This window comes from Lethenteron reissneri, chromosome 24, assembly GCF_015708825.2.
Source record: "Lethenteron reissneri isolate LAM-NWPU_2019-01 chromosome 24, ASM1570882v1, whole genome shotgun sequence".
Classification (NCBI taxonomy): domain Eukaryota; kingdom Metazoa; phylum Chordata; class Hyperoartia; order Petromyzontiformes; family Petromyzontidae; genus Lethenteron; species Lethenteron reissneri.
Window position 1 is genome coordinate 14,946,023 of NC_083802.1, and position 15,316 is coordinate 14,961,338.

At 46.7% G+C, this 15,316-nt stretch overlaps 1 protein-coding gene across 1 annotated transcript in view; it reads left to right on the forward strand.

Moving 5' to 3' along the window:
- Positions 1-3,900: 3,900 nt before the first annotated feature.
- The window catches only part of LOC133346657 (A disintegrin and metalloproteinase with thrombospondin motifs 7-like), an 89,963-nt gene continuing 78,547 nt past the window's right edge, over positions 3,901-15,316 (forward strand). The window contains 2 exon segments of the mRNA XM_061558397.1: positions 3,901-4,662; positions 6,149-6,606. Coding sequence (XP_061414381.1) covers positions 4,512-4,662; positions 6,149-6,606 — 609 coding nt within the window. The 5' untranslated portion in view covers positions 3,901-4,511.

Here is a 15,316-nt window from a genome sequence, read left to right on the forward strand (position 1 = left end):
AGGGGACCGGTGCAGAGCTGATGATTTTAGCTCCATTATTATCCGTGCTCAGACCTGTTGTGGCCACGAATGGGCATCATTGATCTAAGTCGGTATGATGGATACGAAATAAATGAATGGAACCGTAGAACTGTGAAATTTAATACTGCTTGCTCAATTCAGGACCTTACTACCCAGGATACTGACTTTTCACTGAGTGGTCATCGGAAAGACTTCAATCTTGGCACGGCGGTTACGGAAATTGTGCTTTTAACTAAGGCCCGTACAATCTTGGAAATTACTGTAGACGCACATTGGATTCCAAACTTCCTTTATTTCCTTTAAATAAATTCCGTACGTTGCGGGGAAGGGTGCGGAGGGGGGGGGAATGGGGGGGGGGGCAAGGAGATGACCCCCCCCCCCCCCACACCGGTGAAAGGTTACTTGTATCCCGTACCTCGGCTGTGAATTCCACTAAATATCAACATTCCAAAATCGAATCGTAGCCCTCGTCATTGGCTATCGTCTACATCTATGCAGAATATATTGTTTTGCACTCGACCGTCCCGAGAGGCAGCCAGAAATGTCAGTACCCTAATAGGAGCGGAATTCCTCTCCAAAGGCCAGCCCGCAACTCACGGAATTCCAAGCGAAGGTTTGTGTAAATACAGTACAACAGGCAGCAACGGGGCACAAACGCACCCCTTGTGTCGGCATTCAAAAACAAAAACTGAATGGGAGTCATGTTCTTGGTTCGTTCGGTTAAGTCACGTAGAAGAGAAACAATGAAATAACAACACAAGCAATCATCATCAGGTGTGAAAAACACAGCAAGAAAATATTCTTGCTGTTTTTCACACCTGATGATGATTGCTTGTGTTGCAGTCGAAACGTCGTGAGCATTTTATTGTTTTATATTTTTATTATTTCATTGTTTCCCTTCTACGTGACTTTACCGAAAGAACCAAGAATATGAATCCCTGCAGTCACGAAAGCTTTAAATAAAAAAAAATTAATGGGAGTCGTTCGCGGGGGTTATCTGTGACACCGCTCGCCAGAGAAACCTCCACGGCTCCAGCGAGGTTAAAGTCCTCGGTGTCCACGGGGCCTGGATTCTGTTCCTGCCACTTAATCGGAGCTGTCATTGCAGAGACTCAATACCCGGGCAAAACCCCAATTAACGCTGATACGTTGTCAGTGTTTTACGTGTGCAACTGCCACATCTGGCGGCATTGATGAATCAATTTAATTCAGGATTTAGGTCAACTATCTTGGTGAGCAATTTCCTGATCCATCGATGTAAGAAATCGTTTTTCTCCTAAAAGTGCAACATTTTCTCGGAGCCATTTAATTTGTCAAGCAATGGCAGTCGTACGTCGATTTATGGAGACGTGTATCTGGAAGCTCAATTCGAAGTTAATACATTTTTCATATGAAGGACAGGGGTGATGCAGTAATAAGCACATCGTGCCGACAACATAGCGACACAAGTTTATCAACTGAAACTATAAATTACTTCTTATTTTACCAGGTAAGGCCTGCTGAGCTATGTATCCTCCTTTTCAGAAGCAACCTAGCCCCAATTGATCGCTCAACGAAGTGGCTTATCACAGAAATGTTTCGCAGCCAAATACTCTAAACGCATGTTTATTATAATGTAGAGGGAACAACGGGAGGACTCAGAGACAAATCCACACAACCACGGGGAGAGCATGCAAACTCCAAATATTCAGGTGTCAGAATTGGAATCGAACCCACGACCTGATGTATACCAGGCAAGGTAGTAATCGTCTCGCCATCATGGCACCCTTATTGTCAACCATGGCTAACATTTGTTGCGAGGGAAATCTTAATTGGCCATGGGCTTGCCTTCCATCCAACCCGTAATAATCTATTACTGACAGGGGCATGGAAATACCTTTATCCAGCAGTGCATTGACATAAGAGCTGTAAGTAATCGTTTATTTTTGCTAATATTCAGTTCCCTCCATGTCTAAGAGAATGTTATTTAAATAATAAGCATCATTATCATCAGGCATGATTTATCCATGGCTGAAAGAAAGCTGTCGCCATCACTCATGGTGGTGTTGCGATGCAGCAATCCATTTATCTCCTGCACATGAGCCGATCTCATCGCTCCGTCTCTCTGGTGCGCATTCTCTAAGGAACTGTACCCTCCTCCTTCGACTGCCGCTACCCTGGATGCCCTTGCAAATGATTTTCCACCTCGTGTGATTTTCCAGTTTAAATATGTAAATAAATAGAAAACTCCATTGTTCGTCGCAAACACTGGCTATTGTTTGTTTTAGCAACTGGTTCTATTTTTAAGCAGTCAGTATGATATATGCAACTGGTGTACGTTCTCTGTCTCTCAATGTAATCCCAAGCATGCATCTCTGCCAGAGGTCGCAACCGGGTACCCGATACCCGTACCCTACCCGATACCCGGCTACCCGTGGTACGGGTACGGGTACCCGTTTGCGACCCTGGTGCGGCCCGGTACGGGTACAGGTAGGCCGTGAGTCACTGGTGAGTAACTGTTTGTCACTCATTTCCCAACGTCTTGTCTCTTCTCACAATTCAAGTTCCTAGAATCAACCCACCCGCGCCTGCAACATGGCTTCATCCCAGAGGTCGCAATCAGGTATCCGATACCTGTACCTTAACCGTACCCGGCCGGGTACGGGTAGGGTACGGGTACGGCCGGGTACGGGTACCCGTTTGCGACCCTGGTGCGGCCGGGTACGGGTAAGGAATCAGAACCTGTTTGCGACCTCTGATCTTTGCACGCGCATTTCATATTTTTCAGCTTATGTTCCGATTTAGGTCTGTGAATGTCCATGTTTCTAAACCACGTCACACCAGGTAGTACGCACCGAATGAACACGTTCTTTGGCCACGTTGGGGTGCTGCGTTTCATTATCTGCAGTTTTCCAAAAGCACTCCAACTCTGTCCTCTGTACATCATCATTTTTTAAAATTCTAAGTTGCCTTAAGGAATTGCGCCAAGTATACATACTCTCATTTGTTTCCAGTTGTGTTCCTCCAACAGATATGTTAGATTGAACACTCATTTCTTTAGAACTGCTTTTTGTGTTTAGTTTGTTGTTCATCACCCGCACCTCCCATGAGCACGGTTGGCTACGTACGGTGAGAAAGACGTTCAACACACACACATATGTTCAGTTAAGAAAACTGTATACCAATATATCTGTATATATTCATCATTGTCGTCATCATCATCAGCCATGGTCAACCCACTGCTGCACGAAAACCTCCCCAAAGCCATGCAAATGTTTTGTTTATTAGTAAAAAAATAAACAGAAAAATTAGACCGTGTGCGCGCAAAGGAATTGCACTCATGGAAGACGCTTGTTGTTGTTGTATTCAGCAGTGGTAACAACCACGGAGCTTTGCTGCAAAGCAGCTCACGAGAAACGGAAAAAAATAACACTTGTGCTAAAAAAAAACACTCCAAAGGGAATGAAAATATTCAGATCGGATTCTGCCGCTGTGTTTTTTCTCGACCCCCAACTCCCATCCGTCGGTATTACATGACGTCTGGCTTGTTAAGTTGGGCCAACTCGAACCGCAGACTGCACACACACACACGCACAGCCAAAGCCCTTCCCCAAGCCCAGCCCTGTTCTTCCCTTCCAAACAAACACACACCAGCTGCGGATTGCTCCGTTTCACAAAGCGGCACATTGAGGCTCCGAGCCTCCCAAAACATGAAGGGCACGCAAACCCCTCTCCCCTACCTCCTTCCCTCCCACACAAACGGCCACGCAAGCTCAACCCACTCACAAACAGCGCTCGCTCTCTTGATTTGTCCAGCCGCAACTCTACTTTCGGCACACACCCCTTGGTCTTCTCCTCACCCCACCCCCGGGTCCCGACTGACTGACGCCCTTCAGACAGCCACACTTATTAAACTTTTACTCTGTGAGTCTCGGGGCGACGTGCATAACTGCTTTTCAGAGTCTCGCAGAGAGATAGAGAGAGAAAAAGCCACCATCCCCGACATTCACCACCCCACCTCCAAGCAAGTCTGGCTCGTCTGGGTTATTTCAAGTTCGCTGCGTGAAAAAATTGTGGTCTGGCAAGAGACCTGATTCACGGAGCTCGCTTAATTAGTCTGGGAGTTCGGTTTGGGGGTTGCGCCCGTCAAGCCTCTGTGTGTACAGACCGTCTCAAACAGGAGATTCATCAGAGCCGTCGGGAAGGCGGAGAAGAAGAGGCAACAGCAGCAGGAGCAGCAGCAGCCGTTGTTAAACTTTTGAAAACAAAGACTGCTCACGCCATCCACCACTCCGCTCCGCTCCGCAAACCCAGCCACCCGAAACCCCACACCACTGCTCATCTAACATAGCCCCCCCCCCCCCACACACACACTTTCCCTCGTTGCACCGAGAGACCGACCGGCGGCAGCTGTTTTGTTTCCGGGCCGACCGACCGAGCGGACGGACGGTCAATAGGAGAACCGTGACCGACGAAAGGACACCCGAGGGAGGGTCGCGCGACCCGCAGGCATGCGGCCCGCGGGCCCCCGAGCTCACGAGACCGTCATGCCGCTGGTCGTGGCCCTTGTGGTCGCCCTGGGTGTCGGGGCGTTCGCTGCAGATGACCTCTCCGACAGCCACCCCTGGGACTCGGCCGACGCGACCTCGAGCCCAGGAACAGGTGTGCCCGACCCCCCCTTTGACCCTCGCGGAAACTCCGTGTGCGTTCTGGATTGAGGTGCGTTGCGTGCGTGCGTTGCGTGCGAGCTGACCGCCTGCAGTATGTGTGGAGTTTGCGTGTCTTCTCTCCCCGTGGTCGCGTGGATTTTTTTTTCCTCCGGGTCCCACCGGTTTTTCCCCTCCGCACTTAGAATCAATTAGAGTGTCTTGCTACTGCTGTTAATGTCCACGTGATGAGCCCACTCCGTTGAGCTATCATTTGTGGCCAGGTCGCTTCTGAAAAAATAGCTGTGTAGCTCAGTGGGGGCCTTACTTGGTGAAATAACAAATATATATGCGTGCTTTTCTTGTACTGTGATAGCAGTTCCCTTGTTTCTCTGTTAGTTTTTACTTAGGATGTGGGAGCGACTTCTCCCGAGGCGGCTGTGGGGAGTTAGTAATGGGCTTGTCATGGCACTCCGATAGCACCGAGCATCACGTGCCACTGAGATGCTGGATATCTAATCCGGGCAGCCACCTGTGTGATTAGCCTGGCTCTCAAGTGCGTTGATAAGTCTCAGTGCTGCCACTGCAAAGAAAGCAGACGAATTTTTTCTGGCTCTGAGGGTAAAAGTTTACAAGGTGGATATGAACTTTGGAATGCCAAATCACCAGGTAGTACAGATTTACGTATATTTGCATTGCTCTATGTGTTTAGTTCTCTGCTGTGTATGTATTGTATTACTTACTGGTCAGTCATGGACATAGAGTGAAATATCTGTCACGTTTGTCAAGCGACAAGTCAAACTGTTAGATGTGGGAAAACGTTATATCAGGGGACTGCTGGAATTGTGTCAACGGGGAATGTTTTTGAGACTTTCAAATGTGGTTTTAAATATAGAAAAATGCTCGAGAGTGGGAATGTCATGAGGTTTCCTGTTATTGAGAACCAGCTATTTGAGACAACAACTACAAAACGCATGGAAACATAAATAACGTAGAGCCAACTCACGTAACCTTAACAATAAATCATGAAAACGAGAAAAAATAGTTTTTTATTATCTGTAAAATAGCCACTGCATACTTCAAATAATATAAAAACATTTTATCAACAAAATTAAAATAATTAAACAACATTGCAAGTATCCTCTATGGTTGCCAGAATTATTAATAGGCATTGGCCAGCACTGGTGCCGTGTTGCATCATGATATGTATGTTGAACTTCTTTCACACCGTACATAGCCAACCTCACTAATCGGAGGTACGGGGCAAGGTCAACAATCTAAACACAAAAAAGAGTTCTCAACAAATTAGTTTTTAATCTCGATTATTTAACAGTTCATAGCTCCAGTGGCTTCCTAATATCGGAAGAAACAGCGTTCCAGACGGCCGCAGAAGCGCATCTGAAAGTGCGCGATGCGGCGATCGTCTTTGTTCTTTGCCTGTTGTTGACATCGTTAATCACAGCGCAACATTTCCCCTTCGCCCGCTCTCATTTCTCCTTCAGCGGCGCTGGGCGACTACGAGATCGTCCACCCTGTCCGCGTTGCCGCCTCGGGCTCCTTCCTGTCCCGCCGCGTGAGCCACCACGCCCGGCCACCCCACAACCGCAGCCCGCAGCGCCGGCACGCGCCCTCCGGCGATCAGCCAGCCGGCACGGACCCCCCAAACCCGCCGAGCCTGCCGAAACCCCCGGAGCCTCCGTCGGTCTTCTACAACCTGAGCGTGGGCGGGCAGCACCTCCACTTGCGTCTGGAGCTCAACCAAGGCCTGCTTGCGCCCGGGTTCCTGCTGGAGCGCCGGCTGGACGGGAGAACGGGGGGTCCGGCTGGCGTCATGACGAACCGGTCTGCGAGGGTCAGCCTGGAGCGGCCCCGCAAGGGGAACACGTGCCACTTCCTAGGCCGGGTGCTGGAGGGAGGCAAGGATCTGGGCCACGCCGCCATCAGCACCTGCGCTGGCCTGGTAACGTGGCACGTTGAGTGCATACTTGAATCTGTATGTGCAGAGCAATTAATCCATAATAGAGGTTTTTTGGGTTAGATCGCGTAAATGTATAAATGTGTCGTTAAAACCCGCCACCACCCGACACAGCTAACTAGTAAGGGTTGTCACGTAAACAGAACGTGGCCAAATCGTCACTAGTACAGCACACCGGTGTGTTGGAGAGCCAAGCCACAACATTTACAATCTGGCTGTCGCCTGATGAAACTAGTTGTAATTACTGGTCTACGCGTTAGACAGAGCGTGGTGGGGGTTTGCTTTAGCTACTCCGGTTTCCTCCCATCATCATAATCAGCCATGATACAACTATCTACCTCGCTCCTGCACACAAGGCGATTTCATCGCTCCCTGCTTAAACAAATGCTGCTGGAAAACTTTTGTACGCAAGCTTCATTGTCCAATGGAGTTAAATGTTGTTTGATTAAATATTTACGTGGTAAAACACAGTATCGTTTATTCGTCCAATTGCATTAAATAGCCTTATGACTTATACATATTCTGCTAGCATAATGCCGCGGTTTTCTCTGACCTCGTTAGTTTTGTTCCACATGCAAAAAACATATTATCGTTTAGAAATCTGAAAACGGGACCCACTTGACAAAAACCCCTGGAAGGCTCCGTGAGTTTTTTCTGGATTAAGCAGTCATATTATTATCATCTCATCACTCCGTTAATGAATCCCCCGCCTCTGCGTGATGTTTATTCATTACCTTGTACAATATAGGTTAATCCAAGCAAACATATCAATGCTCTTTGATCCTTTATACTTAAAGTAGCTAAACGGTAAGCTCGGTCCCTTTATTTAATGCAAAACACACAACATAATTTCCATATGAATGATTTATTATTGAGTTATCAATGGGGAGAGGCTTGCCCAAGCTGGTATTTCACATGGCCAGCGATGCCTTCGAGCAGAGAAAATTCTAATTTGGCTCTAGACAGCGGATGAGTTTAATTGGTTTGCGGGGCCAGACAGCACAACGATCTGATCCGCAGACTGTAGCAGGGCACCACTCAATACACCGTGGATTTATAAAGAATCAAAGTGCAATTGCATCTCGAGGATGCTATGCGACAGAGAGCGGAGCAACAGGTCAAGGGGAGGTGGGTGACCGTGCGACCGGGAAAATGTAACAGATGTTCTCTTCACGTTAACGGGATGTGTAGAGCAGAGGGATTTTGTGTAAACGATGGTCAAAACACGTTGCTATGTAATCAGAATAACGTCAGCAACAACATAAATCCACAGCCCTTTGCAAATCTGCTGCAAAGTATGGATGTCCAACTTCTTTCGCACCGCGCGTAGCCAACCGTGCGAATCGGAGGTGCCGTGTTTGTCTTTGAAGTTTTTGGCCGTGCTTCACCAAGCTGGTCAGCGTGGGCTGGTGAAGGAAGGAGGAGGAGAGGTGACCAGAACCGATTCTGATATCTCCTGTCACCGTTAGTTGGAAATTGAGCTCAAAAAAGAGATTGGTTCCATGGGCGAGCATGTATATCAAACACTATTTATTGATCCCGGAAAGTTTCATTGAGTCTTAGGTGCACACTGAATTTTTATGCTTGGCCAATTCCATTTGTGAGTAATTGGTTTGTGGGAGGAAACCGGAGTACCCGGAGAAACATCACACATATTAGGAGGTAGCACTCAATGCCTTGCACAGATAGATTTAATAATCCATTGCTGCATCGCCTACTCCTGATTACTTATCCGCCCAAGGGTACGTACGAAACGTGGTATTCCCCGGGCAGTCGCCCACACACAAGTACTCACCAGGCCCTATAACCTGCTTAGCTTTCTAGATCCGATGAGTTCGGGCGCATTCACAGTGATTTAATTTTCAGCGACCAAAGTGGTTGGCACGACCGCCAATGGCTGAGTTAATAAGGGTTTTGAAGGGTGCAATTTACGCCTACGAATCAAAGCTTAAAAGACCGAGACCCCCCCGACTGAGGCGGAACTCTCTCAAGGATTAATTTTCGGCAGGAGTGGCATTTCCTCTCCTGGGTCGGTCTAAACAAGGGGCTACGGCACTCGTTTCATGTTCATCAGAAAGGAGGGGAGGGGGGGGGGAGTGACCGCCCACTGAGCCGAGGGCATCAGGAGGAGGTCTGTGTTGGTCTGGCAATAACGAGAGAGATGTAGAGGCACAGCCAACGTGTGCGGCCCTTTGGATCGAGGCTCAGAAATGAGGAGGGGCTTGTTTGACTTTGATTCCCGAACTTCAGATGTGTTCGCACGAGGAGTGGGCATCTTTTGACAGCAGGAATCACATTTTTCTCGTTTTGCTTCACATAGAACGTTTATTTATTTTGTATCTGTGCCTTTGTGTAGTTTGCTTCAATGGTTCCAGATATGCTCCACCCTGGCTATTGCTCCATTAACCTGATGGGCTTTGTGTATTGTCCACAAGCAGCATCTTGAAGCCTCCAGGAATGACGGAACAATCCAAAAGTGGGTTATTCTTACTCTGACTGGCCTGATACATAACAGAACGCTCCTTTTGCCAAGCACAGTGCGCTGCTGACTATTGACAGGTCCTGTTAATATATATAGGGCTGAAAGCGGAGTTTGAAATGAAACTTTTCTATTGCTTCCACATATCTGGAATGCATCTAATTTAAATTTGCATGTTATATATTCCTGAAGTGTGCCAGACCGTTTGACCAAAAGAAAAAAAACACGTATGATTGTTTTCCTCATGTTTATTTAAATGTCTTGAAAATGCAGTGCCACGGGGAGAATACAGATAGGCATTGTGCCAGAATGAACGAGGGGTGGGGGGGCGATCCATCTTTGTAGACCGCCACCCGTTCCTCACCCCCAACCTCACTGCCAAGCCGCAAATATCTGGGTCAATCCCTGATACAGCGTGTCAGCTGTGTTGGTCTGTATAGTGCCACATGTCTTGATCTCAGGCCTGGCTGTCTCAACAGCCACTATCCTGGTCCCAGGAGATCCTTTAGTTACATAGAGCAACTTTCCTCGGTCATGTTTAATGTCACTCTTGCTTTTCCCAGCAGAACGGGGCTTTCTATGTACGACACTTTTTGTTCACAGAAAGCCAAAACAGTCTTTGCTGATGTCCCAATGGGTCCTCGTTCAGATTGCTGCCCCTTGCTGCCCCTGTGTGGTTCTTCAAATCCAACACTTTCTCTAAATGATGAGAGAACCCATCACGACAGGAAACTGCATGCAGGATGGAAACAAATATATTTAACAACATGCACACAAACGTGTGCTGATAATAACAATATAGATACATCTTTAGTTTTTTTTTTATATCGCGTGAATCACTCCGGTGCATCTCATGGAGTGTATTCGCAAACGGCAAGGAGGCACAACTCCCATCATGCCTTGCATTCACGTTACGTGACCACCACATTGCAAGGGTGAGAGCACTGTACATGCAATTTTGGTGGTCACATGACGTGTGTTGTGGTTCTGGGTTTCTCAAAGCCAATGTGTCCAGAGCTTCCCGTTTGCCTCGTTTCCATGGCAATCTGGGAGCGAGCTCTATTGTCCCACGAAGAGCCCAGAAATGACGCAGAGCAACTTGGCCAAGGCCCGGGTCTCTACACTCGACACGGAAATGCACAGGCATGTAACAAATACATCGATTCATTGAGTGAAACGGTATCTTATGCTTCAATTACACAGCTCTTTGAAGCCACGGGCCACATTCACCACAGTCATAACATAAGTAATTGATTCTTGAATCAAATGGTGACCCTGAACCATGACAATTCAATCACGGGGGTGGAGAATCATTTAGAGATCGAGCAATGAGGCCCATTCCTTCTGTTCCATCACGTGCTCTTCATCCGTCCCTCTCCAAACCCTCCACGGTTGAGTCATGACTGTAAATCAATTCTAAACACACGGTTAATAACGTATTTATTCAGACCCCTATATTATGTCTCCACGTACAATATAAAATACTTTTGATTTAAAGCGTTCGTGACTGCAGGGATTCATATTCTTGGTTCTTTCGGTAAAGTCACGTAGAAGGGGAATAATAAAATAATACAAATATAAAACAATCAAAATTATCACGACGTTTCGACTGCAACACAAGCAATCATCATAAGGTGTGAAATCCACAGCAAAAAAATTTCAAATTTTTTTTTTCAAATTTACAAACATAAAACAATAAAAATTCTCACGACGTTTCGACTGCAACACAAGCAATCATCATCAGGTGTGAAATCCACAGCAAGAAATTTTTAAATGTATGTAATATACAATACGTTGTAGTCATCCGCTTAGTGGCTCTCTAGACAAACGCTATCCAGCAGCATCTGTTGAAGCAAGCAAACGCTGGACCAGTTTCAGCATTCAGGGTCTGATCATCAGGCTTGCTAAACAGATGGTGTTGGGTTTCAGGTGTTATTGACAAGAGCATTCAGTGTAATACGACGTGGCTCTGTTCAACGCCAAAAGCAATTTTGGATACAAACTCATTATGTGTTATTATGGTACATTATAGGTAAGCCAATAGGAAGTCAATAGGCCGATGGACTAAAACATTTAATTTGTATGTGGACATAGAATGGAGGTCTGTTTATACGTTATTACTCGTAATTCTCCATGGCGATGCATAATGAGCTGATCGACGAAAAAATTATCAATTGCACTTTCATCATAGGCATGAGTTCGATTATAAACTGCTGCATTTTAAGTTATTTATGAAAACTATTTTGTCCGTGTTTTTTTATGAACTCAGCTGGGAAGGCTGTCTTTCTTTTTGCACGGAGTTTGAAAAGCCACTTTTTTACTGAAATTCTAACTGTGTGAGTTTGAAGCCATTCAGCGATGTACGGGGTTGCCAGGTGGATTCCAATTCTACTGCCTGCAAAAGCGCGCACGCGCGTGTGAGTGTGTTGGCAATGTATAGGACAACGTTACGCTCTTCCCCGTTACGCACCCAAAAACCGTAACAAACGTCAAATCGGCGACGCTCTAAGTTTGCGGCGGTGTGCAATGCGGGTTTTTCCACGCCGCGTGATGTCGCAAACGGTTGCGGGCTGGCCCAGGTATAAAGGTGAGTGGTGGGGTTTCTACAATCCATCGTGATCCGTACTAGCCAGAAAGGGCTGCTATGTAGACCCAGTAGCTTCGCTGTTCCCATTGGTTATGGAAACCAAGGAGTTGGTGACAAGGCTGCAGTCCGCACTGTCTCGAGTTTTTTGCATCCCACACCAGTCGAGGCTAACGATGGAGTGCAAGTGAAGTGATGGGAACAGTTCGCAGCGCGTTCAAATGCGAGAAGAGAGATGGTGGAAGGCTTAGGGAGGCCTTCATCCAGCAGCGGATAGAACGTGGCTTACGATCATGAGTGGAGGTGGAGAGGGGGGGTGAAGAAAAGATTTCCAGGCGTGTGCAGCTGGCCACATCAGGCTCCCCTCTCCACCATCACTCACCACCACCATCACCGCCGCCACCACGACCGCCACGAACACCCTAGTCCTCATCCTGCCGCCATGCAGCCACCGTGTGTTTACGTTAAAGAGCACTTCTGTTTGGTCTCGCCTGTTTATATATTTCCAGAACAGGGAGGAAAGCATTTTTTCGCCTTTTTTTCCATGCAAACACGTTTCATTTTTAAACAACCGTGTCCGCGGGCTTAACAAAAATATGTATTTCCGTATTGTGCGAGTGTTCCAAAAAAGTTCTGCGGGAAATTATTCCACGTGATTTGTAGTTGAAAGAAAGAACACGTTTTAAGATCTGATGCGCATAGCACGATAACATCACTGTTACGAGAAGCACCCTAGGGCTGCTAGACAAAGAAATACTGTAGCATTTGCAACCGCACAATGATAAAAACACGCGAAAAATAATGATGATGATGATGATGCGTCTGGTTTATGACCCAGTTTTCTAGCCAAAGATTTTAGAGTATGGGCAGATTTTAAACAGCAAGCATTTGGGATATGTCTTACGACAACAATTAGCAATGTTTTCGGTTAATATTTTTCTCCAAAACTAAGTCCATACTTTTCTTTATGCATATACATGACCTAGCAAAAATATGAAGCGTTAAAGGTGCAGCCGTGAAATGTCTTGCTCGTACAACTGCTGACTGGAAGAGCCTCCACTCACGGAAGCCCCAGAGAGCCCCTCTAAACGTTATTCTGGCCTTCCCTTCCATGCTGATCAGATATCTTGAGGTGGGAGTCCACACAATTCACCCCACCACACGTGGCCTGCCCGATCATAGACTGACTGTGTCCCCATTTAAAGGGTGGCGAGATGTTAACTACCTCGACTGGTATACAGGAGGTCGTGGGTTTGTCCCGATCCTGACGCCTATATATTTGGAGTTTGCATGTCTCTTTCCCTGTGGTCGCGTGGATTTTTCTCCGGGTCCTCCGGGTTTTCCCTCCACGTTTAGAATCAACATGCTTTTTAGAGTATTTGAATGCTATACATTTCCACGTGATAAGCCACTTCGTTAAACTATCATTTTGCGACCAGGTCGCTTAAAAAGAGCTATATAGCTCAGTGAGCCTTACCTGGTCAAATAAATATAGTTTAGTTTAATACCGCTGGGTGGATATGAGCGGCAGGAGATCGGACGAGCAACAAGTATGGTGACCATCACACCACGGCAGGATCCCGCAGAATCAAAACAGGCGATGAATGCATTTTCGGGCCAGAAAAGCTCCTTCAGTTAACGCGTTTTGTCGTTCCCTCTTACAAATGATTAAACTTCGCACACGTTTCGAAACGGCGCTCCTGCACGCCGTTTCGTTCATTTTCCAGTGGCACAAAAGTGGCATTTTTATTTTCTCCAAACATTTTCTGGAGCAGGCCCATTTCCAAGCGAGAGGCAAGCAACCCCAGGGGGGAGGGGGGGGGGGATATAATAAAAACAAATTGACGTAGTCGCTCTTTTTACAACCTTTGCTGGTGAATTGGTCTTAGTGTACTGTGAGAGGCTACCGTTGACGATGGGCCCACAGGAGTGTAGCTACGAGATGGGTTGCAGTCTATAGCCGTGATCAACCCACAATAAATCCTGCACTGGTTGCAGATTTGGTAATATCCAAATTTGGGCAACGTGTTTCTTCTTTCTTCTTCTTCTTCCCCTTTGTTATGTTAAAGTATATTTCCTCCTAACCACGTGGACGCCTACTTGGGCCGGCGCCAAGGTTGCGGGGAGCAGCGGTTGAGCAAGCCGCCTTGCAACAAAGAGTTGTGCAATTTGCTTTTCAACACAAAGGTGGGACAACTAGCTGTGTGCACTCATGGTGAGGAGCGGTTAGCGCTACGCTGCGCTACGAACCCGGCGACCCAAGTTCGTTTCCCGCTCATGCCCAACACCAGGGACGATTATCTGAACCGGTCATGGGCATCTTGTAAGTCGACTCAGCCTTAAATCAGTACCCGGTGCGGTGTGTATACACATCGCCGCTCGGGAGACAAAGGCGGACGGGCGTGGTGCTGGCCGCCCACTCCGTCATGTGCCGTGGCAACCTTCATAGTTGCTCGCTAACAACACTTGTACCAAAAAAGTCGATTATCACGACTGTGAATCCGTTTGTTTTTAATTACTCAGGGACTCCTCTACTTACGAACGCGTTAGGTTCTGGAGGTCTGTTCGTAAGCCGATTTGTTCGTAAGTCCAACTTTACTTCTGTCGATTACAAACATGTTGTACGGCGTGTACACTAAACACGGGGAACGGCTTTAAAAGTTGTATAATCTCCTGTAGATGTAGATTCCACTACTTCTTCATGTTCTGCAGGTGTAGATGCCACTGCTTCTTCATGTTCTGCAGATGTAGATGCCAATGGTTCTTCATGTGGCATCTACATGACATACAAACAGGTTTGTTCGTAAGTTCGTAAGTCGAATAATCGTAAGTAGAGGAGTCACAGAGCGCTACTGGGGCACAAGACAAATAAACATACTTGTGTAACTCCAGGGCATCGCCTCTTAACAAGGGTAGAGCGCTGCAAAGATGACAATAAGAACAATTGCTTTGCAATAGACCTCTCTCATCCAGCACTGAAGAGTGAACTTTCACGCTCTATGAGAGAGTTCCGTGTTCCAATTCAGCTAATTGCTGCAATTCAGGGTTGTGATTCATAAAGAAAAATCACGATTTAAAGCTTTCGTGACTGCAGGGATTCATCTTCTTGGTTCTTTCGGTAAAGTCACGTAGAATGGAAACAATAAAAATAATAAAATAGAACATAATAAAATAATTCTCACGACGTTTCGGCCACAACGCAAGCAGCCGTCATCAGGTGAAGACCAGGTCTATTATGTTTTATTTTATTATTTTTATTGTTTCCATTCTACGTGACTTTACCGAAAGAACCAAGAAGAAAAAAGAAAAATCAGTTCATGTAGCAGCCTCTAGCGGCTGCAGGGGTGATGTAAACTCGATTGCATACCGTTTGATGTGCGTATCGTGAGGTTAGAGGGTCTGCGTTCATTAAGAATCAAAGCTCATTGCGCCCCACTCTCAATGAGGTCATTGTGTTGCCTTCGCGGGAACTAAAAGTTGAATGAGCGCGGGCCGCAGTTCCCTTTGAATTTTTTTTATGGCAGATACATTTTTGGAATGGCCCAAATGTTAAGCAAAACCATCTTCTTGCATTAGAGCTTTTACTTTGCATGTATGTACGTTGAACTTCTTTCGCGCCGCACGTAGCCAAC